This window comes from Alligator sinensis, unplaced genomic scaffold (assembly GCF_000455745.1).
Source record: "Alligator sinensis unplaced genomic scaffold, ASM45574v1 scaffold1494_1, whole genome shotgun sequence".
NCBI lineage: Eukaryota > Metazoa > Chordata > Crocodylia > Alligatoridae > Alligator > Alligator sinensis.
In genome coordinates, this window is record NW_005842724.1 from 336,861 (window position 1) to 360,555 (window position 23,695).

The following is a 23,695-nucleotide window of genomic DNA, read 5'->3' on the forward strand; positions in this document are numbered from 1 at the left end:
TATTTTTCTTCAGGATTTTTTCTCGCCTGAAGCCCACAGTTTTAACTAACCTTTCAGTTTTAGAGCTAAAAGCCAAAAAAGGCCAGTTTAACAACTGTTTTTCTGACATGCCAGGATGGATTTGTCCATGAAACATTAATCTAAAAAAAAAAACTTTTTTTTTTTTTTTTTTTACCAACATAACTGGTTTTACTAGAGAAGCACCTTTGACCATCTTCAGGTCTTTTGTCTCCAGACACTATGGCCAACAGAAGTCAAGACAGAGCAATAAGTTTCTACTAGAACCAGATTTGCCTTTGGGTATCTTATGGCATTTTTACACATGCTTCCAGACAAGATTCCTTGGGTGAATTTGATATCTTTTATTAGACCAACCCAAATAGTTGGAGAAAAGTTATTAAGCAAGCTTTCGGGTTCAAAAACCCTTCGTCAAGCTAAGGAAGTTTCAGCAGTTGGTGTGTGCTCTTCCTGGATGGAATGAAAAGCCATGTATGTAGGATAATGTGGATAATGTGGAACTCTAATCAGAGGGATGTGATCGGAAGGAGCTGATATTCTTTTTCTCAGGTTTTTGTAGAGCAGAGAGCTAACAGGGATTTGGGAGTATGTGTAATGATTCTCTCTGAGCAAGGGAACTTGGAATATTCCCGGTTGTAAACACCGCTGTTGTTAAGTGTAGAGAGACTTCTTCCTGCCATTCCCAAGTATTCTTTAGCACCCGAAGGAATGAGCCTATCTGGGAGGTATCAGTGGGCAAATTCAGAAAAAAATTAAACCCCTTGTGGTTCTACTAACAGCAAAGTAGAACCTTTTCTTCTATTATAAATCTAGTCCAATGGAATGTGAGAGGTGAGCCCTTGATTTTTGCTCACCAGGTTATTATGGTCTTTTTTGGAGGTCCTTGTAGCTTGAGTAAAGGAGAGAGCAGAAGACTTGCTCATGTTTTCTAGCAGAGGTTATACATTCCAGTTCCTGACACACATCTGTTATAGATTTCTTCTTGAATCTGGGGCTATTTAACCCTGTATAAAAGAATTAAAGATATTTTTCTGCACTTAAATCCGAGGCTGTGTCCACATGAGCATGGCTGTTTGTTTCCCTGGGGACGAGAAGCAGCAGCACACCTTGTGCCACTGCTACTTGTCTCTGGGGAATGTCAATGCCACTCACCCTCTGGTGTATGACACATTACCCTGGGTGGGGTAGGGGAGGCTGGGGTCAGCAACTGTTCTGGCTCCGGCAACCTAACCTGGGGTCATGGGGGCCGTAGCAATCCTGCTTCTCTGAAGATTACCTCTGAAGAGTTAGTCACAGAGCCCAGGTTGCGAGTGACAATCAAGAGCTGACAATCTTAATTCCCCTCTCCAGGCTTAGCATTTCTGTCTCAATCTCTCAATATAGAGAGTGCTGAGTCCTCCTTTAAGGGGAAGTGGTGAAGGTACCATCTACCTTTTTTATATAATAGCCTAGTATTAGAGCGCTCTCCCAGGAAGTGTGAGATCTGGGTTTTACTCCAACCCCCCTGCAGCCAGAGGAGATGCAAGCCCCCATCTCTTACTTCCCAGAAGATTGCCTTAACCACAGAACTATAAAAGAAGCTGAGCGGAGGTACCTTCCTGTTGATGCTGGGCTATTGTTCAGAAAGGAATGTGAGAGTACTGAAAGCAGAAGAAGAGCAAGCAAGAGGGAGCCTGCCTCTGTTGCCTAGGGGTTAGGGCATTCAGCTGGGAGAGGGGCAGCCCTGGGTAACTGGTCTTTTATCTCAGGATTATTTCTGGTCTCACCCAATGACTGTCTAATGCTAAATGCATAATCACTTGATATCATCTGCAAATTAGTAGACAGATAATTTGGTCTTGCTCCTGTTCTCTGACTGTCCTTGGTTTGTCTGCCTCAAATGTATTCCCTAGTAGTTTAATTTGATTTTTTCTTGATAATGATGTTTCATTTAAATAAATATATATTAAAAGAAAATAATTTTAATTGCACAGGTAATGACTCATACCTATTTGCAGTGGTAGTTCCTTAACCACAGAGCTAACTTTAGAAGATGAACAAAGTAAGAAATGTTATTAGAATAATTTCCTATTCATTGTAAATAATGAATAGCATAATGTACTGGTCTCATTTCTCTAGCACAGCTTACATCATGTGCCTTAGCATTAGTGCTGAAAGATCAGTAGGATATTGAGAGCTTGAAGTTTTATGTTAAATAAAAGAAGTCTTTGTCTTTGCACACCATATGCTCAGGAAAATGTTACATGAGACTACTTTTGAATTTTCATGAATAATGTAACACACGGAAGTTTGTAAATTAATTGATTGTTCTACTTGCTGTATTCAATATTCAATAGTTTACTGGACTGCAGGAATTTTGGATGATTAATGTAATGCCTATTCATGTCATCAATATTTTAACACATTACATTTGGTTTCACAGTCTCACAAGTACATTATACAAGCACTGGTGTTGTATGACAGTTGGCCACTTACTGAGAGTCAGTTGGCATTTGTTCAGACACTGAAAGAAATGGAGAAAAATGAAATCAAAGGTATGTCACTCAACATCCAGATGATGGAGTATACAGGTTTGTGTTATAAAGAATATTATGTTGTTTTGTCATAAAAATGTTATGTTCGTCTTTATTCAGTAAAAAAATAAGCTATTAATGTAATTTGTATCATTGACTTTCAATAACAGCATCATACATGTTCACAATTTCAATAGCAAAGAAAGGATGGTCATTAGATAAATGCTGCTAAACTGAAAATTACAAAACATTTTCTTTCTACAGGCAAGTTGTGGTCCAAGGAAATCCAAAGTTTAAAAGGCATTCTTAGCCCTAATTCAGTTTTAGATCGCAAAATGAATAACTTCCTATAAGAAAGCCAAATCTCAATCCAAAACATTTTTATCTTTATTATTTATCATGTACAGAATATAAAAATAAATGAATAAATACAGCAACATCAAAACAGGCTAAATGACATATCCCAGATTGTATAATTTCATTACCGTATTTTTCTTAGATTTACTTGCTTACTATATACCATATTACATTACTCTTTGCTCTCTGACTTGCAAAGTCAAAAATGTAATTGCATGATTTTATAACTGCATCTGACAGCTGATCAGTCATTTGAAAACATTAAGCCATATTGTGCAAAAATTACATTGGAGTCTCATGGGTGCATCTACAAAAAACGTTTACTGTGCAGTAGACTAATTAGCTGCACAGTAAACATCTCAGTGTCTACACGTGCACCCCTGTTAGGCTAGAGTAAACTGATTTACTCCATAGCTGGATAGTACGTGTAAATACAAGTACTATCCTGCTGTGGACTAAAAAACTCCAGCAGTGCACATGTAGACACTGCCCCGGCTGGCTGGGTCATGAGGGCATTTAATTGAGGGGGCTGTCTGCCAGCTAGCCCCTCACTGAATTACTCTTATGCCCCAGCCAGCCCCTCTGCAGCAGGTTGAGCTGGGATGGAGCAGCACCGGGCTGGTAGGCTGACTTTCCCCCACGTCCCCTTTCAACCGGGGCTGCCCTGACGCGGATCAACGTGCTGTGGTCCCACAATAAGCTCCAGTCCCACAATAAACTCAAATAGCAATAATCTCCGGAACCTGTTGCTTCCAGGTGCAGGTTCAGTCGTCCCACTTGGGAGCAATAAACTCCACATGAATTGAACATGTAGACATGCCTATGGAGATATGAAAATTAGACTTGGCTTTATTCAGAAATGTTCATGACTTAAGAATTACAGCAACAGGTAAAATGACACATATCCCATCATACTAGCTTTTTTGTTGGTATCAGTCCCACCTTCTGATTTTGGTGTATTTCTTTTTTCTCTTTGTATGTTGTACTGCCCTCCATTCTTTTCCCCAGAAGTAAAGGCAACTGTTTCTTGATTTAGTTATAGTTTGCTTCAGATGTGTTTTCCAATATCTTGCGTTTCATATAAAATTCAGGCCTTATTTCACTTTGTTGTGAAAAGCTAATATAATATGGTTCAGTATTATGGCTTTGATATAAATGTGCCTAGATTAACTCTCCTAGGAACAGAAAAAATGTATAAAACATAGGCAGCATCTGACTCGGAAGGTATATGGCACCCTGAGGCAGAGGGGGCAAAGAGGGGGTTATTCACCTCTCTACCCCAACTGCCCCTGGGGAACCACAACCAAGTCTGCCTGCCCGAACTGCCGCTGCTGTTCGATCCCTGCTTGGGGAAAGCGGCAGAATAACCCCCCTGCTGCCCACTCCACTGGATGCTGGAGGGAGGAGGAATAACACCTCTCCCTGCCCCCACCTAAGGGACTCTGACAGCCAGCCTCTGGCTGTGCCCCAACCCCTCCGCTGCATTGGTGAGGGGGCAGAGTTCTTGATTGGGGCAGCAGCCCCTGTCACAGTGTCCAGGGAGTGCAAACTTCTTCCTGGCGGGGGTGCGTGCTGCCGGTTGAGCAGAGCTGCAGCAGACTGTGTGCAGGAGCACTGGGGCTCAGACAGGGTGAGAGTCCTCCAAGCCACTGCAACCACTGCGGTCCGCAGCAACATTCCCCACTTCTCAACGTGGCCCCCCATTAGGAAGGGGCTCACACTCCCCAACACTATGACAGGGGCTGCTGCCCCTGTCACGGTCGCTCCCCCGTCACCATTCCAGCAGCCGGGTGGGGGGAAGGGGTGTGGCCAGAGCCAGGCTGGCAGGGTCCGTTAGATGTGGGGCAGAGAATGGGTTTATTCCCCGCTCTGCCCCCGAGGCACTGCAGCAGGGTCTGCAGGCACTGACTGCCACCACCACAGCCACTTGCTGTGTGTCCAGGGCAAGTGGTAGAATAAGCCCCCTCCGGTGGAAGGGGAAAGTGGGGACTTATTCCACTGCTTGCCCCAGGCACAGAGAGAGTGGCAGCAGCAGTCAGGGCGGACAGACCCTGCAGCGGTTCCGGGGGGGGCAGAGGTGGGAATAACTCTGTTCCCTGTCCCTCTGCTTAAGGGTCCCTGCTGGGGGTGTGACCATGTGGGGAGCAGCCCCTGTTGTGGTGTTGGGGAGCGCAAGCCCCTTCCCAGCCAGGGGGGGTGGGGCACTGTGGAACAGGGAAAGCTGCTGCAGACCATGGTGGTGGCAGCAGCTTGTAGGGCTCTGTCCGCCACAGCTCTGCTTGCCCCATAGCATGGCGCCCCCACTGGGAAGAGGCTTCTGCTCCCCAGACACTGTAACAGGGGCTGCTGCCCGCATCAAGAGCCCTGCCCCCTCATCTATGCAGCAGCAGGGCGGGGTGTGGCCAGAGGCCAGCTGGAAAGGCCCCTTAGGTATGTGGCAGGGAAGGAAGGTTATTCCCCCTCTCACCGACATCCAGCAGAGGGAGTAGCAGGGTGTTTATTCCTCTGCTTGCCCCAAGCAGGGGGCAAGCAAGGATGGTGGTTGGGGCAGGCAGACTCAGCTGTGGTGCACCAGGGGCAGTGGAGTAGAGTGGGGAATAACCCCTCTCCCTGCCCCCTCTTCCTCAGGGGGCCATGCCACCCAGTGTCTGGCTATGCCCAGCCCTGCAGCTGCAGCAGCAACGGGGAGCACCCGGCAGACCTGGGTCAGGTCCCTGCCGGTGGGACAGGAAGTAGTGAATTAAACCCCTCTCTGGCCAGCTCAGCCAAGGATACTTCCAGGGCTGGACATGCCCCCACAGCTGGAGCATCCAGCACAGAGAAGTGCAGGTCCATGCTGGTGGGACAGGGGTGGGAGGGGGGGAATAAACTTTTCCCTTGTTCCCTTCTGGGGCCAGCATCAGGCCAGACCTGCACCCCTGCCTTTCCCTGCTCCAGCTGGGGAGCGGAGGGTGGCCCAGGCCTACTGGAGCAGAGAGCCCAGCCCAGAGAGCATGCTGGGATGCTGGGGGACTCTGGTTTAACTTAAATCAAGAAGGGGCCTGGGACAGACATTGCATAAACCGGTTTGAGCTCAATCATTTAAGACAATACTACAATCAACAAGGTTTATCTCAAGCCAATTTCGGCCATTTTGAAATTGGTTTATGTACACTGAACTTATGTTCTGTTACAGGTTTAAACCAGTTTCTGATCACTTAAACCGCTTTATGTATAATGTCTGTCTCTACTCTATATGGTACACATTGAGCCCGAGAATGCATTTTTTAGTGTTTTATTTTTTCTCCAGAATATTCAATCCACATCGTTACAGGGGCTGTTTGTAAATAAAACAAGCAAACAGATAAACCAATGTAAAAGTGTTGACTGAAAGTTTTCCAGTTTTGAAAAATTTTAATACTCACTGTATCCATGCTACCTTCCAAACATGACATTACAGTATCTCTATTCAGAATGCCTGGCATTAGCTTATCTTTGTATTTGGATGGCTTAAAGCTTGGAAACTGTGAGGATATGTCCATTATTTCTTTTAACTCTGTGGCAGAATGAGGGCTAAAGAAGGTCATAAGGACAAATGACCAAAATGAAGAAAGACCAAATTATATTATTCCTTATGTTCTCATAAAGATGCCTCGTTAAGTGTTTGAATAGAGATATAAAGTTAAAACAAAGAGTGTCAGAGTTAGAAGCAACTACTACACTCAGGAAATGGCTTGGAAGTCAGGCAAAAAATTCCTAGTTTTACTACTACTTTTACCCAACCTGACATCTAGTTAGCAATTTATATATTGCAGTTATTGCTTAAAGAAACTGGTAGTGAAACATTTTGGCAGCCTGCTCAGTGTGTATGTGCTGATAGATTATTTATGAGTGTCTCTTGTCTTTTAAGGTGAAATAATCTGAAAGCTTCTGATAACTAAATGATATACAACAGGCACTCCTACATACACAAAAAAGGCTCCCACTTCTGGTTATAACAGTGATTTTTGTTTTAATGGCACTAATCTATGTGAAGATGTAGTCTCTAACCTGTGTTTATAATTGGTTTTGGAGCCATATTTATTCTCTTTGTTTCAACTCTGTAACTGCTTTCAGGTTTATGTAACGGCTTTCCACTACTGTTGTCTGATTCTATTGTTGTGGGATATAATTTTCAAACCAAAAGTAAACTGTTCATTTCTCTTTTAGGAGAGGTCACTTTAAGCTTTCGAAATCTAGAAATATGTCACACTGAATGCAATTCAGCAGGCATCTTACGGGCTACAGAAGTTCCACATACAGAGTCTAAGGATGAGGGATGACCTATGGTTCCACAGCTATACAGCCTGCAGCCACAGAACGTTGGCTTCTGTCACAGGCCAGAGAATAAAGTAGTGTCTGTGCTACAGAGGAGCTACTGGGCTGCCTTGTACCTTGGTCATGAGTTTAAGAATGGGATTGCATCCCATCAGTCAGCTCCATTATAGTTCCCTTCCCTGAACATGCTTTATTCTCCCTAGGAAAGAGAACGTCCGTGATGACATCTGGGCTAGGTACAGACGTTCAAAAAGCCTGTGGCAAAATCGATCTAAGTTGCATGGTTTTCTGTAAGTGGCCTAGATTAGATGGGTAGCAAACAGAGCATATGTTCACCTATTGGTGAGAGCCACACAGGCTGCCTGCAGTAGCCAAGGCCTGCAGGTTGGAGGCAGTCCTGCACACCTCTCAGCAGGCCATGCAGGCTTACCAGTCTTCTGGAGACTGCTGAGTGCCCAGGCCACCCCTGACTAGCATGCCCCCACATCCCTGCACCCTAGTACTCCAGGTCCCAGGAACAGCAAGCCAAAAAAGCCTTGCAGCACTCCAGATACCCATGGCCTGGGTACCCACTGGCAGAGGCCAAGCTGCAGAGGTTTTGTCCATGCAGGTTCAGCCCCCATGTTCTGCTCTCTACCACCCCAGCCCATCAAAAGTGAGCTGCCTGCACCAGCTCCTGCCTGTGAGGGAGGGAAGAGGGTCCATACTGTGGTCCTGGTAGCAGGGTGCCTGTCTCTGGCCTCTGAAGTGAGGAGCCAGGGTCAGGCTCCAGGGACCTGTGTGAGAGTACCAGGGTTTTTCCTTGGCTCAGTGCCAGGTGTGTGTGTACATTGTGGAGTGCTTTATGATACAATGCAGGGGCACAGTGCAGGAACACGGGGGCTTAGGTCTTGGGGCTCGTGCACAGGACACAAACGCCTCCATCCTGCCTCCTCCTCCCACTGCCTGCCTGTGGCTGACAGATGGCAGATGGTGGGGCTGGGGAGAGGGTCTGTGGTGGCTTAATTCTGTAAGAGCTTGGGAGCAGGGCCCTCTAGTCGCTCAGCTGGAGCAGCCAAGCACTGGCCAAGAGAAAGCGTGCCTCCTTGCATAGGGGAAACATTGCAGGGGGGCTGCAAAGGAGGCTGGGATGCTGGAGGACAGCAACATAGTTTGAATTGATAGGAATCTGGCAGATGGAATTGCAGGCTGTATACTCAGGAGACTGCATGAACTTTTCAGACCCTGGTTTCTTGGGGAATTGTGGTAGAGTTGCAGGAGGGTAAAGAAGGAAAGGAGTCTATGCCACAGCTTTGGCAATGTCAGGTCACATAAAGCAACCTATGGAGCTGGATTGGGATTCAAGGCAGGAGTAGCCTGCACTCCTTGAAGTACTCCAGTGGTGGGTATATGTTCCTGGGTAACTGAGATCTCAGTGACATGTTTTGCCTCCTCATAGGACAGTACAGGTGCACATCATCATTTCCCTTAACAGGCAACATTAGGTCCATTCTGACTTAGCATAGTTTAGCAAGACATTCTTAAAAATAAGTCAGATCTTAAATTCTTACCATAGTCAAATCTATCTGTAAAAGCCTCTGTAAGTTTCAAAGGGCCCATCTACATAAGACATTTACTGCAGAGTTGACTAATTAACTCTGCTGTAGGATAGCACTGCCAGACACAAGTACCATCCTATGGCTGAGTTACTTACTTTGCCTCAGTGCACATGTAAACGCTGACTGGGCTGCCTAGGGCATGAAGGTGTTTCATTGTGGGGCTACCTGCTGGCTAGCCCCACACTGGAGTACTCTCATGCCTCAGCCAGCCCCTCTGCAGCATGTTGAGCTGAGTCAGAGTAGCCCCGGGCTGGCAGGCTAATCCCCTAGGCCCCATGCCAGCCATGGCGTTGCTCCACCCCAACTAAACATGCTGTGTTCCCAGGAGCAAATGTAAGCATGACACCTGGGAGGGATAAATTGCAGCATGATCTGTGCCAAAGTTTATTGAGCTGCATTAATTGCATGTGTAGACGTGCCCAAGGAGTATTAATTGCTAAACCATGTACCCTAAAGTGTGTAACCACTGATTCACCATGTTTCCACAAACTAAAATGCTAGCTAAGCTGTATCACAATATGTAGTGTATTCCTAGAAGTGGCCAAATGAAGATTGATTGTTTTGATCTTTTGGTAGTTCACTAGTAAGTGATCCTAAATAAAGAAATATTGATGTTCACTTCTGTCTGCATGTGCATCTCTCACCATTACAGGTAGATATGATGGGTAACATTAGAATTAAGAAACAGGCTCTGAGGTTCATCTCCCTGCTTCACAATTTGGTGCATTTGGTGTAAATTTAAATATTCAGCAATTGACTGCAAAATCCAGGCTGATTTCTACTGGTGCAGAGCATCCCCACAGCAATGTAAGAGCATTCAGAGCCCACATCATCTTTAATTTCACCTGCAGGTATCCCATGTACATCCCAAATAGATATTGTTTATAAATAAGAGGTGTAACCAAGACGTAAGCTAGCTCACAGAATCTTATGACAGTGACACTTAGTCTGTCATCTTCCACATGAGCCTTCCCAGCGTGCTGGTGCAGAATAGTGCAGAGAGGCACAGTTCCCACCTGCCTATGCCAGCTGTGGTGATCCTGGCTTACTGTAGGTAAAAGCTTACTTGAGCCTATATTTAACATTTCATATTATTGGACTGAGCAAATCTGTTTCAGTGTGTTGTGAGTCATGTCGTTTTCTGTCACCAAACCAGTCTAGACCTAAACATGGTGTTTAGAAAAATGGTTCAATATACATATAAAGTATCATTCAACTGATTAAATGTTTGCTTAGAGCAGTAATTCTCAACCATGGTGTCAGGGCACCCTGGGATGACACAAGATACTTTTAAAGGTGCTGTGGCGTGTTGCACAATATTAGCATTGTTAAATGTGCAAAGACCTACAAATGATTCAGAAAATAAACCCAGAGATTTCAAATAGGAATCCATGGTGTCAAAAGCATTCTGACCTGTTGTGGTCTTTGAGTTCTTCTCAACTGAAGAATTGCTCTAGGTTTGGTTTTGTTTTGCTGTTTTTAAACAGGGGGGGGGAGAGGGGGACAGGTGTTCCCATGGTCAAAAACTGAGTGAAAGCTAAGATCTGGTATTTCGCAGAGAATGCCTTAAGTTGAACGAAGGGGTGCTTCTTGATCTAAAACAATCAAGAACTGCTTGCTTAGAGTGAATTCTATGGAGATCTCATTTTATAGCACTGGACAGGTCATGTGCTAATAAAATCAGTAAATAAAGTACAAGTGTTGTAAAATGCACCTTGCAATAGTGACACTTCAGAAGCAGCTCCAAAGTATTAAGTTTAAAGAGCCACTGAAAATTAAATGTAGATTTTTCTCTACACCTTGAAATCCACCTGGGATTTAATCTACTGGGGAGAAGTTTTTCACACAAATTTCTCTCATCTGAATCCTTCCTTTTTGTGACTGGAAAATTCTGTTATCTTAAAGCATTAAATATATTATTATAATATTTCAGAAATTCCCCCAAAATGTCTTTGAAACAATAGAACAAGTTTAGAAGTAATCTTATAGTATTTAGGTTTGGTTTGGTTTTTCAGTACTCTTAAGAACTTTGAGCTATGCCAGTTTCTCAAATATTTCCTCCCCCTGCTTATAGTTTCATAGTTTCATAATAGTTAGGGTCAGGAGGGACCTGAACAGATCATCTAGCCTGACCCCCTGCCACAGGCAGAAATGAGCTGGGTTCACAAGACCCCAGACAGGTGATCATCTAACCTCTTTTTGAATTTGCCCAAGGTAGGGGTGAGGACCACTTCCCTAGGAAGTTGGTTCCAGACCCTAAGTGTAAAATATTGCCTCCTGATCTCTAACCTAAACCTATTCTCCATCAGTTTATTGCCATTGTTCCTCGTCACCTCAGGTGGTGCTGGGGAGAATAGAGCTCTTCCTATTTAATGATGATCTCTCCTACTCTTGCAAGATTATTCTGCATCACAGATCTTTCTCTGAATTCGCTTCCACCACCCTGAAAAAATTCTTCTCCTTGTGGTGTTAACACCCTTCGTGTATTTATCATCTAGTATCAAAATTCTCCCTTAATCATCTTCTGCTCAAACAAAAGGAACATAATTGGCTTTCTGATTCTTATAAATCAGTCCCGCCAGCCTCAAAATTGTTATTTCCCTGCTCTGAATATTTTTGCATTAGCAACATCTTATAACATATGCCGTATAACATTTTGTCATGTGAAGTCATATGACAGGCCTGAAATAAGGATTATTAAATCTGTGTTTCATGTGATGCCTGTTATGCATTCCAGGACTGCAATTTCATTTTTTGCTTCCACACTGCAAATGCCCACTTAGTTTTGTGGACCTCTTGCAGCATTACTGGTTTCCACCTTTTACCTCTAGTGGATGTTTCCACAGACACATAACCTTACAATTTTACAATTTGCATCTTATTTTGTAAGTCTTTGTTAAAGGAGTAGCAGAGGCTTCAGTCAGGATCAGAACCCTATTGTAGTAACATTGAAGCAGAAATAATCTGCGCTTCCCAATCTAAGTGTCATGCCAGGATGTGGGCAGCAATGTCTGGGGGTCACCCAGGGTTAGAAGAAGCAACCAGGATCTGAGGGAAGTGTGCAGAATCAGTGTAGGGAATGAGGTCAGGATGCTAGTCAGGTCATGTATCCAGGAGATCAAACCAGCATTGGGCAGAGACCCAAGGGGTCAGGCCAAACTCAGGGTCCATGGGCAAGCTTGGTCGGGTATCCAGAGAATCTGTCAGAGAGCCAGTAGTCACACAAGGCAATGGCACAGCCTCCTACATACAAGGTTGAGCCTTGTTGCCTTGGATGCTCTCTCTTCCGGGTCAGTTGAAAGTGGTGAAGGGCCAGCTGACCCTGGCTGGCCACCCCGGTGGCAGGGGTGTGTGTTTAGGCCTAGATGGAGGGTTCTGGCCACCTGTGTTTGCCTCAACACTCTGCTCGGGAGATGGCAGGCCGGGATATGTGGCTGCATCAGGCAGGCTGAGGCCCCAGCGTCAAGGTCATGGCCTGATACTAAGAGAATGAGTAAAGTGTTGAAAGTAGAGGAGAAAGTTGAATAAATACAATTTGATAATAGATACGCATGAAGTTTTATACATGCAGATACTATTAAAGTTTTGCTATTACTTCACTGACTATATCAGCAATGGTCTTTGAGAAGGGAACCAATAGAAGAAAAATAGCAGCTTTAGATCATCTCAGAGAAGGTATTTCTTCAAAAAAGGAAAGAAATTACAAAGGCATTAGAGCAGAGTGGACAAGCAGGTAGCCAAGGCCACGATCACTGGCAGCATGGAGGAGCTGAAGTGCATGACTTGATGACAGACAAGAACATCTATGTAGGGAAGGATAGATCTATGAAGAGCCTAGAATGTTAGATGTGGTAATGAATGGAGAGTTAGCACAGGGATTCAGACAGCAAGATTATATAGCAATAACCTTAGAAGCTCCAGATTGTGTACAATAAGAAGAGACTGAAAGCCAAAGAAAAGGAGCTCTATTATCAAGAGGAAAGGCAAATATATATATGTATATATCTGATTGGTGGTGGCATTCTCAACAGTGACAAAGAATGAAGAAATAGGTTTTAAAAGAAAGATCTTGAGTTCCATTTTAGCCATATTATAGTTTAGATAATGGGTTAGTAACCAACGGCCCTTAGGGCTTTTCTATCCAGCCTGTGAAGACAGGGCTTCTGTAGTGTTTCACTGTCACGGGCCTTTGGTGGTTGTGGGCTTCACCCAAACAGCAGCAGCCCAGTGGCAAGGAGAAATGATGGCCAGTTTGGAAGAGCTGGCCTGCCTCAGACCAACCTGTGTAATTTCAGCACAGTGATCCTGGAGCATTGCCGATCCCTGCCAATAGGGGATGTCAGAAAGACAGGCTAACGTGGTATGGGGTGGAGGAAGGCAGGTCAAATGGCAAAATATAATCTGGAATCATTGGTATAAAGCTCTGTGCAGTGAGGGAATTATTCATACATTTCCCTCCTTTACTCTGCAAAAGTATTATCTCCCAAGTCTGTGTTTTCCCTTTCTTGACTTAAACTGAGGGTCTGTTTTCCATCCTCATCCTCCAGTACTACCCTGGTACTATTGTGGCTGTCCATGGGCAGATCCAGGATTTTGTAAAGGAGAGTGCAGACAGGTGCCCGACAGGGCAGGCAGACCAAGCTGCAAGACAGCAGCCAGGGACGTTTTTAAAGTTCCCAAACCAGGTAAGAGTCTCTCTCCAGAGCTATTGGGACCCCCCAACCCCATTCACACCCTCCCTTGCCTGCCACTGCCTCTGTCCCCAACTGCCCTGAAGGAAAAAGGAGCTCTAGAGCTGCTCCTGCCCTACTCCAACTGAGCTGCACAGGATGCCAGGCTCAGCCAGGGACAGCAGCAGCAACAGGCAGATTTCCCTCTCCCTGAACCTGTTCCTGGGCTAGTGGGAAACACCTGTAGGATTGGGCAGGGAAGAAAGAACTCACCCAGTGCTGCCATTGCCACTGTAAACTAGACTGGTAGGGGTCCATAATGAAACTCAAGACAAGAATTTGAGGGAAGGGAATAAGGGAAGCAAATGGGACTGTACTAAGAGGAGGAGTTTAGCCAACTTTTTTCCATGAATGTCACCAACGTGCCTTAAACCTTTTCTCCAGATCATTAATAAAGATGGTCAACAAAATCATACTTAACACCAGTTCCTACAGCACCCCACAAGGCACTTCTCCCAAACTCTGTAAACTTTCATATATCATTAATCATTAAGTTCCAGTCAGTTTTTAATCCATGTAGTTTAGGGAGGTTCTGGGAGACCCTTTACTAAAATCTAAGCATCTACTGCAATTGGATAATCTAGCAATTTGTTTTATATGTGCATATACACAAAATAAAGTTCGTTTAGCAAAGTTTGAGATATATATATATATTAATTCATGCTTTTTTGCTCAGGATCTATCTTATTTCCTAAATAGTTACACCTTTCTCTCTTATTGTTTCATTTTTATTTGGAACAGAAATTGGAATTAGCATTCCTTTTTTGAGTAGCACATTTGATTTTCTGTCTTTTTGAATCCTCCCTAATTGTCCAGAATTACTCAGCTAAATTTGCTGGTGGCTTAATAATGTTTTTAAGTAATTATGTGAATAGTTTAAATGTATGTCAGCTGGACGTGTTTATTTGTATACACTGACATTTTCCAAACATGCCTTATTCTTTCCCAGTAATTTGCTACATTTTTCACAAAAAATTTAATCTCTTTCTTAGTTGACTAATTTTCTTTTCACACGTCCCTTCAAAAAACTGACTTTGAAAGGATATTTTAAATCTAGAATTAGATTCTGAAATACTGTTTCCAGACAGGGTTTGATCCTATGCTTTTGAAGTTAATAGGAGTTCTGCTATTGATTTCAGTCAGAGAAGTGATTCTAAACTAGCATGCTGTGCCAGCCTGGTATGCCAGGAGATCCTTTCAAGGATGATGCAGAGCGCCATGCAACATTAGCACTGTTATTTGTGTAAAAATGATTGACAAGATAAATCTAGATATTTCAAATAGGAATTCACAGTGTTAAAACCATTCTATGCTGGTGTGATCTTTCTTAATTCTTTGCAACAGAAGAATTTCCCTGTTGTTTTTCCATAGCCAAAGAATGAGTGAAAATTGAGAGCTGGCCTTTTCCAAGAGGTTGCTTGACTCTAAAAAGGTTGAGAACAAGCTCACAGAGTAGTGCTTCTCAACATATTCAAGCTCAAGGCATCCCTTGTTAGACTTGGAAAATGCCAGTTCTTAGTTTTCACTCAATTTTGGCTACAAAAAAATAATCAAGTGATTCTCCTGTTGCAAAAAACTCAGAAAAACAACAACAGGTCAGAATATTTCTAGCACTATGGATTCCTGTTTGAAATCTCAAACAGGAATTGTGTATGCACACTTAGCAGTGCTAAGATTGCATAACACCCCAGAGTACCCTTGATAGGACACATGGCAGTCCAGAATCTTTAAGAGAAATTATTAGGAATTATTTGGCCTGATGTCACTGAGTCTACACAAGAGAGTAATAGCTGCCTGACTTGGCCTAGTATGAACATTTTAAATGGGTGAATAATGTGACCTTGCTTAATGGTTAACAGAGATTTCTCTAGTCCCTGACAGTAGCTGTCTTCCAAACTAATCGGATTCTGTTTGCACTTGAAATTCTGTTTATGCAGGGATCCAAAAGTACTGCATTGTACTGAAACAAAAAAAATGCCTAATTTAAAGGCCCCCTAGTCTGTCTTAAAAGTAAGGTACATAATAAAGTACTACAAATTAGGTTAATGGTAATATTTGTTACTTGTACCAAAGGTAATACTAATAGCAGTACTTGATCTGGACAGTTTAGAATAGATAGCACAAGCTATGTTAATACTGCATTAGAAATACTTGGCAGCAAACATGATTACAGATTTTTCTGATTGTGAAATAATTATTAAAGCAGTTTGGGCACAGGGCTTCACCATCTTGGGCTCCCTTGGGGTACAACAAATTAAGTTTTTTTTCCCCCAGAAAATTAGAAAACCACAATACACATTTAAAGCCAGGATTGATTTTTAGACACAATTCATACATATAGCAATATGGGTACATAATTGAAAGGATACCATCTCATGATTGGAATTTTAAGAGTTGCATTGATCCAGATGGAAAATTCCTGTAACAAACCTTCTTGTTTCCTGATGGCACTTCTTAATGTAAGACAACAGTGCCACCTGCAGTATATTTTTGTACAGGAGCTAATTTGTCTTTTTTATATTAACATTAGCATTTGCTGAGTTTTTAAAACAAATCTACTCATGTAGATCATAAATAACTCTACAGATGTTTTAGATGGAAATGAGCTCTTTGGCATATGAAATACGTTGTGGTTTGTAAAATATTATGTCCACCTATGGTGCTCCTGTAGGTGATGTGTTTGAGCTACTAAATTTTTAATTTGGTTTATGAACCTAAATATTAATATTAATTTGGTTTATAATCTTTCAGAGTTTAGAGGTTTTCAGTTACAGGATTTGTGTTCAACCCAAAATCAAAGTTAGACTTGGGGGAGCTAGTTCCAGTATCCGTATCTGTAATCCTGTTGCAGTTGAAAACCAATACCCTGCTCAAATTTTTTAGTTTCATTTACCATTTTTTGCTGGAGTTTCTCTTCTTCCCCTTAAAATCACTAGAAGTGCTTTTTTATTTTTAATGATGCTATACATTGTTCCACAAAGTAAACTACATTACAAGATCATTGTTTAGGTGTCTGCATCAAGCATTCAAAAGGTAGAAAATGCCAGAGTTTTGATTCTCTACAACTTCAGTTCTGTCCCTGTGTTTCCATACTGTGCAATGAAGAAGGCAGGGGTTCTATGGAAAAAAAAATAGTATGTGATCATGAAATGCATAATCCATATACTCAGGGGAGGGAAAGTAATAGACAGCTGTCCATTCATCATATTCTAATTTCCAAGTGCTTGAAACTTAAATAACTTCAAGTTTTAATGTAAGTTTTGAGTGATTATCTACTTAAGAAACACAAAAAACAAAAAAACCAGTAAAAATAATTTTTGTCATACGTAAACGTAACAATTTTTTCCAGTAGGATTTGAATCCCAAAACTTCATCACTGTGGTACAGCTTGTCACTGCAAGAGCTACCAGCTTAATATAACTAAGTGGCAATAATACAAGGTTGCTTTTTCCAGAATAGGTTAGGGATTAGGTTTCAGGTTCCATCAGGTTGGTGGGCATGAAGTTTGGTCTGGTCTTCAGGGACACCCAGCTTGCCCTAGCTCTCCCTCCATTGCTTATGGAGTTAGGGGAGCTCCTACCCTACGTGTTACCCCCCACAGGAGAAAGATGGGTACTAGCTGGTGCCACTAGTGAGTGTAAGGGGTCTTTGTTGAAGGTCTGTCCTGGACTCTCCCTTTATCTTATACATTCTCTTGGGAGGTGTAGAAATCTCCTGTCTGATGTGGTGCTCCACAGAGTTGGGAATAAATGAGCCACTGAGGCCATGCTCTAGTCTGGAGCTTTATAAAGGAAAGCAGACAAGCCCAGCTCTGTTCCTGTTCCTTTACTTACACCTGACTCATCTGTAATTACTCTCCATGGGCATCAGCGTGAACCAAGCCTCACCATGTTTACTGATTTAAGTAACTTGCCAAGAATGGCAATTAACACTTAATCTCTCACCTAAATCTGAATGGGATTTCATGGGACAAAGAAAAGGCACTTCTGTTACCGAAGGGTTTATCTCTTGGCAGATCTCAATGGTCAACTGCAGACAGGAGAAGCATAAGAGCTTCTCAAATATAAGTCAGAAGAAGTATGTTCTACCTAAGGGTATGATCATTTCTCCATCACTTGAAATCAAAACTGGATGTCTTTTTGAAAGATAAAGTGCATCTCAGCAAGCAGGTATAGGCTTGATTCAGGCATCACTTGGTAAGATCCTTTGGCCTGTGTTTGGATGATGATAACAGCTTCTTTAGTCTAACGTCTGTGGGCACAGGCAAACAAACTAATCACCATGTGATAAACCAAAGGGAGAATTTATAATGCCTTGCTGTTACACAGTAATTGCCCCTATGCCACTTAGACTGTGGTTAATCCATAGTAGATTTCCCATGTTTCACTAAGAAGCAGGTTGCTGTGGCTTAGCTTTCATTTACTGCAAGATGAAAACATGTGCATGGACAGTAACGGTGTAGGAGTGGACATGTTTTAATTCCTTTGCTTGTACACCCAATACAACTGAATAAGTGAATGGAAAGGACTAAGCAACTTAAATGTAAGTGTAACTCCTGAAACATTTTATCATTATGCCAAAACTCTCATTGGTTCCATACGTCCAAGCTCTAGGGCTACAAAATGTCTGTCACTTAATTAGCTACTTAGATTTGCCATAGGGTACAAATGAAGTAACTTTTGAAATGTTTCCAAGTGAATCACACTTGGAAACATTTCAGAAAGCAAATGTGTCAGATGTGTACATGTGTACAGGCTCTGTGGTGCTCTGTAGCTGGAATATTTCAAAATTTACAGTTGAATGCAACCGCAACTCTCCAGCCAGAGGATACAAGAGGAGGTGGAGGAGATCTCTGGAGGGGGAGGGATGGCGGTGGGGGCTCCGCAGCTCTCACTGTGGGGAATTCTGATGCTCCACCCCAGTCTCCTCTACCTCTCTTCCCTCTGTCTCATGGAACAGAGGTAGAAGGAACTGGGGCTGAAAACCCTGTCATGTAGCCAATGTTTCCTCTAAGGAGTAGCAGTCGTGAGCGTGCCACTTCGGTCTGTGAGCGCGCAACTTTGGTCCTGCCTCCCCCTTTCGGCATGGTGTGGTCTGCCGGTAAGTGTGCCAAAGTAAGTGTCCAGGTGGGAGCGGGCAGTGTTTGGCCACCTCCCTTCTCCATGCTAACTGCTGCCCAAAGCAGCACAGTGGAATGCTGTGGGGCAGCCATGGGCTAGACACAAGGAATTGATAGAATTGATGCTGTGGCCTGGACATGGGCCAGACACAGTCAGTCGATAGAACTGAAAAGCGTGGGACACTTACCAAAGGTAAGCTCCTCACTCCTCATGCAGGGCAGGCAGCGGCTCCTCCCCAAGGTGAGGTGGGGATGGAGACAGAGACGGGGACAGGGATGGGGGCTGGGGATGGGGGCTCCACTGGCTCTGGGGAACTGCTCCGTGGGCTCCACCAGGTCCAAGGAACTGCTCTGCTCCCCCGCATCGCCTTGGGGAGTGAGGAGGCACATGGCATCAGGGCTGGAGAGTGGAGCAGTTCCCTGGAGCTGGCAGAGCCCTCGGAACAATTCCCCAGAGCTGGCAGAGTCTTACATGGGGCAGGCAGCGGCTCCTCCCCAGGGTGAGGCAAGGCAGGGCTGGGGGCTGGCGTGGGCTTTGCCGGTTCTGTGGAACTGCTCCACTCCCCAGCCTTGATGCCATGTACCTCCTCGCTCCCTGAGGTGATGTGAGGGTGTGGAGCCCCAGCCCTGCTTTGCCTCACCTCGGGGAGGAGCTGCTGCCTGCCCCGCATGAGGCTCTGCTGGCGCCAGGGAACTACTCCACTCCCCAGCCCTGATGCCATGTGCCTCCTCGCTCCCTGAGGCGATGCAGGGGAGCAGAGCAGTTGCCTGGAGTTAGTCCCAAGTCAGTCCACACACACAGTGTTACTGCCCAGTAAGGTATCTACATGTGCGTTACTGCATAGTAACTAATTGGGTCTAAATTTGATACCTGCATGATGCAGGTATCAAATTTATGCTCAAGTCGGTGCAAGCTGCCATATTTACTGCACAGGATGGGCATGCACATGTAGATGTGCACCTATACTGCGCTGTAATTTCGGTTACTGGTCAGTTAATGTGCACGTGTAGACGTGCCCACTGGGGCAGTTCTCAAGAGATGATTTCAGTTAGCTTCATAGCATCCGCACACAACTGGAGCAATGTATCTGGCCTGGGATGATCACTGTTAGTTTTCAATATACCTGAAAGTGTAGGGAGTGGCTGTTTAAAAATGTGTCAAGTCATATGTTGAGTTCTACAAGCTCTCTACAGTTTACACATCTATCCATGTTACACTTCTATCCATGTTAGAATCCATGTTACTGAAGCCTATCTATCCCTTGCAGTGTCTAAGAACTGATCTACATGAGAAAGGTATTGTAGAATAAGCTGCAGTGGGATTTAAAAGCATACTAGCTGCTTTATACTATCTGTCCACGTGGACTTCCTTGGCACATGCTAAATGCAAGGTAACGTGTTCCACTTGCAGAATGGAGGAAACCACCTCACACAAGTTCCCCTGCTTGGTACATATACTTACAACTCAGAATATGATGGGTCTGAAGGTTAAAAAGAAATCAGCTACATCCTGTAACATGGATGACTGTAACAAGCATTGTTTAGCTAATGACAATGCCATGTCTCTGGACCATTCATATGAATAAACTTTTTATATACAAATAATTTAACTTTACAATGAATAATGCACAGAAATGGGCACATATACCAAATTTATTTATTGTGGAGATATGTTCTGGTAATATGAAATTAAATAGAAAGTAATTTATGCAGTAATATTGTAATTTGAATTTGTATCATCAAGATTTATTTTATATTAGCATTTCTTCTAGAGTTACTTTATTATCTTCAATATTTACAGTTAATTCTTTAATTTTTGCTTTCATTTCTTAATGTATGCTTCAGTGATTCTGAATCAACTTAGGTTTAGCACTACAGTGCCATCATTTATTATTTAAATAGCATGAGAAAAATATTTTTTTCAACATAATAACAATAACATATCATTGTGTACACAGAATGTATATTTCTCCATTTTATATTTATTATTACATGTTTCTAAATAATCTCAAGAATGACACTATATAGCACTTATCCAAAGCTCATTTAAGCCAATGGAAAAACTCCCATCTTTCCATAGACTTTCAGTAACCTTAGGCTGGGCCTTATTACACAGTCGTTTTTACTCACTAGAAGAGAATAAGAACAGCAGTAAGGACTAGGGCTGTGGAAAACACCATTTTGTTTCGACATCTGTTTCACTGCTTTGAAGGGACAGTGTTTTGTTTCATCACTTCATTTTATCTCAAAGCACTGTCCCATTTCATCGAAGCTTTCGCTGCTTCAACTCATTTTGACATTTTGCTATAATGGGGAATCATGAAAATGCCTAAAATGTTGTCATATCTTGTCTCATTTGGATGTAAATTGCAGGGATGGTAGCCCTTTCTGAGGGCATGAAACCTGCTGTTTCTTGGAGAAACTGGCCAATTGTCGCCTTGGGTCCTCCACAATCTGGAAAATTGGCTCCGGGGTCGGACCCAGAGGGTAGTAATTGATGGAAGTCACTCATCGTGGTGTCCTGTGACCAGTGGGGTCCCCCAAGGCTCTGTCCTTGGACCCATACTGTTCAACATCTTCATTAATTATGTGGACACTGGAGTCAGAAGCGGACTGGCCAAGTTCGCCGATGACACCAAACTTTGGGGCAAAGCATCCACACCAGAAGACAGGCAGGTGATCCAGGCTGACCTGGACAGGCTCAGCAAGTGGGCGGACGAGAATCTGATGGTGTTCAACGCCGATAAATGCAAGGTTCTCCACCTTGGGAAAAAAAACCCGCAGCATCCTTATAAGCTCGGCAGTGCTACGTTGGCTAGCACTATGGAAGAAAGAGACTTGGGGGTCATCATTGACCACAAGATGAACATGAGCCTGCAATGCGATGCGGCGGCTAGTAAAGCGACCAAAACGCTGGCTTGCATCCATAAATGCTTCTCAAGCAAATCCCGGGACGTCATTCTCCCCCTGTACTCGGCCTTAGTGAGGCCGCAGCTGGAGTACTGTGTCCAGTTTTGGGCTCCACAATTCAAAAAGGATGTGGAGAAGCTTGAGAGAGTCCAGAGAAGAGCCACGCGCATGATCAGAGGTCAGGGAAGCAGACCCTACGATGACAGGCTGAGAGCCCTGGGACTCTTTAGCCTGTGCCAAACCTGCTTAGGTACCTATTTGCATCTTTAGTTGCAGAAATTCTTCTAAGGAAGAATTTCTTTACTGTCCTAGCCCCCAAGGTCTGGAACAGCCTGCCACCGGAGGTGGTTCAAGCGCCTACATTGAACACCTTCAAGAGCAAACTGGATGCTTATCTTGCTGGGATCCTATGACCCCAGCTGACTTCCTGCCCTTTGGGCAGGGGGCTCGATGATCTTCCGAGGTCCCTTCCAGCCCTAATGTCTATGAAATCTATGAAAGTTTCAAGGAGAACGGTGAAGAGGTTTCTCAGAAACTGCACCTCAAAGTCTTGAAAGCAAAACTTGCCATCAGCAGCAGCCTCCTGTCACCCTGGGCAGATCCAGGGGATCACCCCCGCAGGAGGGCTGCGGAGCTGTGCCAGACTCCTCCCATGGGTGCAGGCCCTCAGATCTGCACTGGATAACAGGAGGCTGCTGCCTGGGACTGGCGTTGGGTGCAGCCTGCACCCAGCATAGGAGAAGACAGATCGTGCCAGTGGCCCCAAGTAGCAGTGGTAACCTGTCATCCGAGCTCAGGTCCGGGGGCCTGCATCCCCGGGAGGAGTCCAGCATAGCCCCACAGCACTCCTGGGGGTGCGAGCCCCTGGACAGGAGGCTGCTCACAACCCCATGGAACTCAGCCCAGTGGCAGGAGGTGGAGCACAGCACCGGCTCTGCCCACCTCCTGCCACCGAGCTGAGCTCCATGGGGCTGGTGGAGCTGATCGGAGCGCAGCCCGGCAGCAGAAGATGGGGAGACCCAGGGCTGCGCTTCCTGCCAGGCTGAGCTCCATGGGGCTGTGAGCCGCTCAGAGCACAGCCCTAGCTCTTCCTTGCCTCCCACTACCGGCCTGCTTTGAAACTCAAAATGTTTCAAAACTTTGAAAACTTTTTGAGTGCCCTCATTTTGTTTCAAAGCTCTTTTGATGCTTTTTGTTTCATTTCGATTTTGCTGTTTCAAGCTCGAAGCGCATTGAAACAAATTCAAAACAAAACACTTGGCAGAATTTCACACAGCCCTAGTAAGGACACTGCAAATAGTGCCAAGTGACAGTCTTTTCAGGACATGCTGATGAGCTATAAAACAGTCATGTTTTTCTTGTACAATCTCACCAATCCTCATTTCCCAAATAGACTCACCTGTTTCTCTATTGCACCAAAATCAAGACGTTAAGCATATTTTTTTAAAGTTTTAAGGAATTTTAAGTGGCAATAATATTCATATTCCAAACTCAAACTTTTGCTTTTCTGGTACACCTAGAGATATTGTTCACCATTTATTTCAATATATAAATGCCTCATTCTCTTTTAGATTTCTTTATTTTTCTTTATCTCTTCCATTCCTTGGAGTCTCAAAACAGCAGAGACTTCCTATGCTTGAAGACTGGTGATTGTGCCCAAAAGCTTGCAAAGAACTTTTTTCCAACTACTCAGTTGGTCTAATAAAATATATCACATCTACCCAAAGAAACTTGCCTGCCTATGTGTTCCTGACCCTTTCCCTTTTCCTTTTTTTTTATTTTGTGCTATATTTTCTTCTTCCATTCCTTATACTTGGGGGGGTAATAAGGGCTTTGGAAAAAATGAAGCATTAGTTCTGTCTTTTCTATCCCCAGTCATCCAACAGGCTGGTCAATACAACTCTGTTAGTACATCAGCTGGCATATCTACTTGTAGTACATGGAGAACCCATGAGTTAGGCTATGATTTCTGAGTCACAGTCTGCTTTGAGGCTGGGTCAGTACAGCAATATACAGGGCTCATGGAAAATGCACAATTTGAACCCAAGGGAAAATACTGTATGAGGCAAATGAGGGTATCAGTATGTGACCACTTTTAAGCTAAATTGAAAATGTAATTCTTCCCTAATGTTTTTAACCCCTTGGTCAGCCAAA

At 43.9% G+C, this 23,695-nt stretch overlaps 1 protein-coding gene across 6 annotated transcripts in view; it reads left to right on the forward strand.

The window, feature by feature from the left end:
• Positions 1-23,695, forward strand: part of ADGB (androglobin) — a 286,810-nt gene that overhangs the window by 245,492 nt on the left and 17,623 nt on the right. For 5 of the 6 annotated variants that reach the window (XM_006034315.3, XM_025216303.1, XM_025216305.1 and 2 more), the window contains 2 exons: positions 2,441-2,552; positions 13,330-13,467. In XM_006034315.3, coding sequence (XP_006034377.2) covers positions 2,441-2,552; positions 13,330-13,467 — 250 coding nt within the window. The remainder of the gene's footprint in view (positions 1-2,440; positions 2,553-13,329; positions 13,468-23,695) is intronic. The other variant, XM_025216304.1, reaches the window with a different exon arrangement.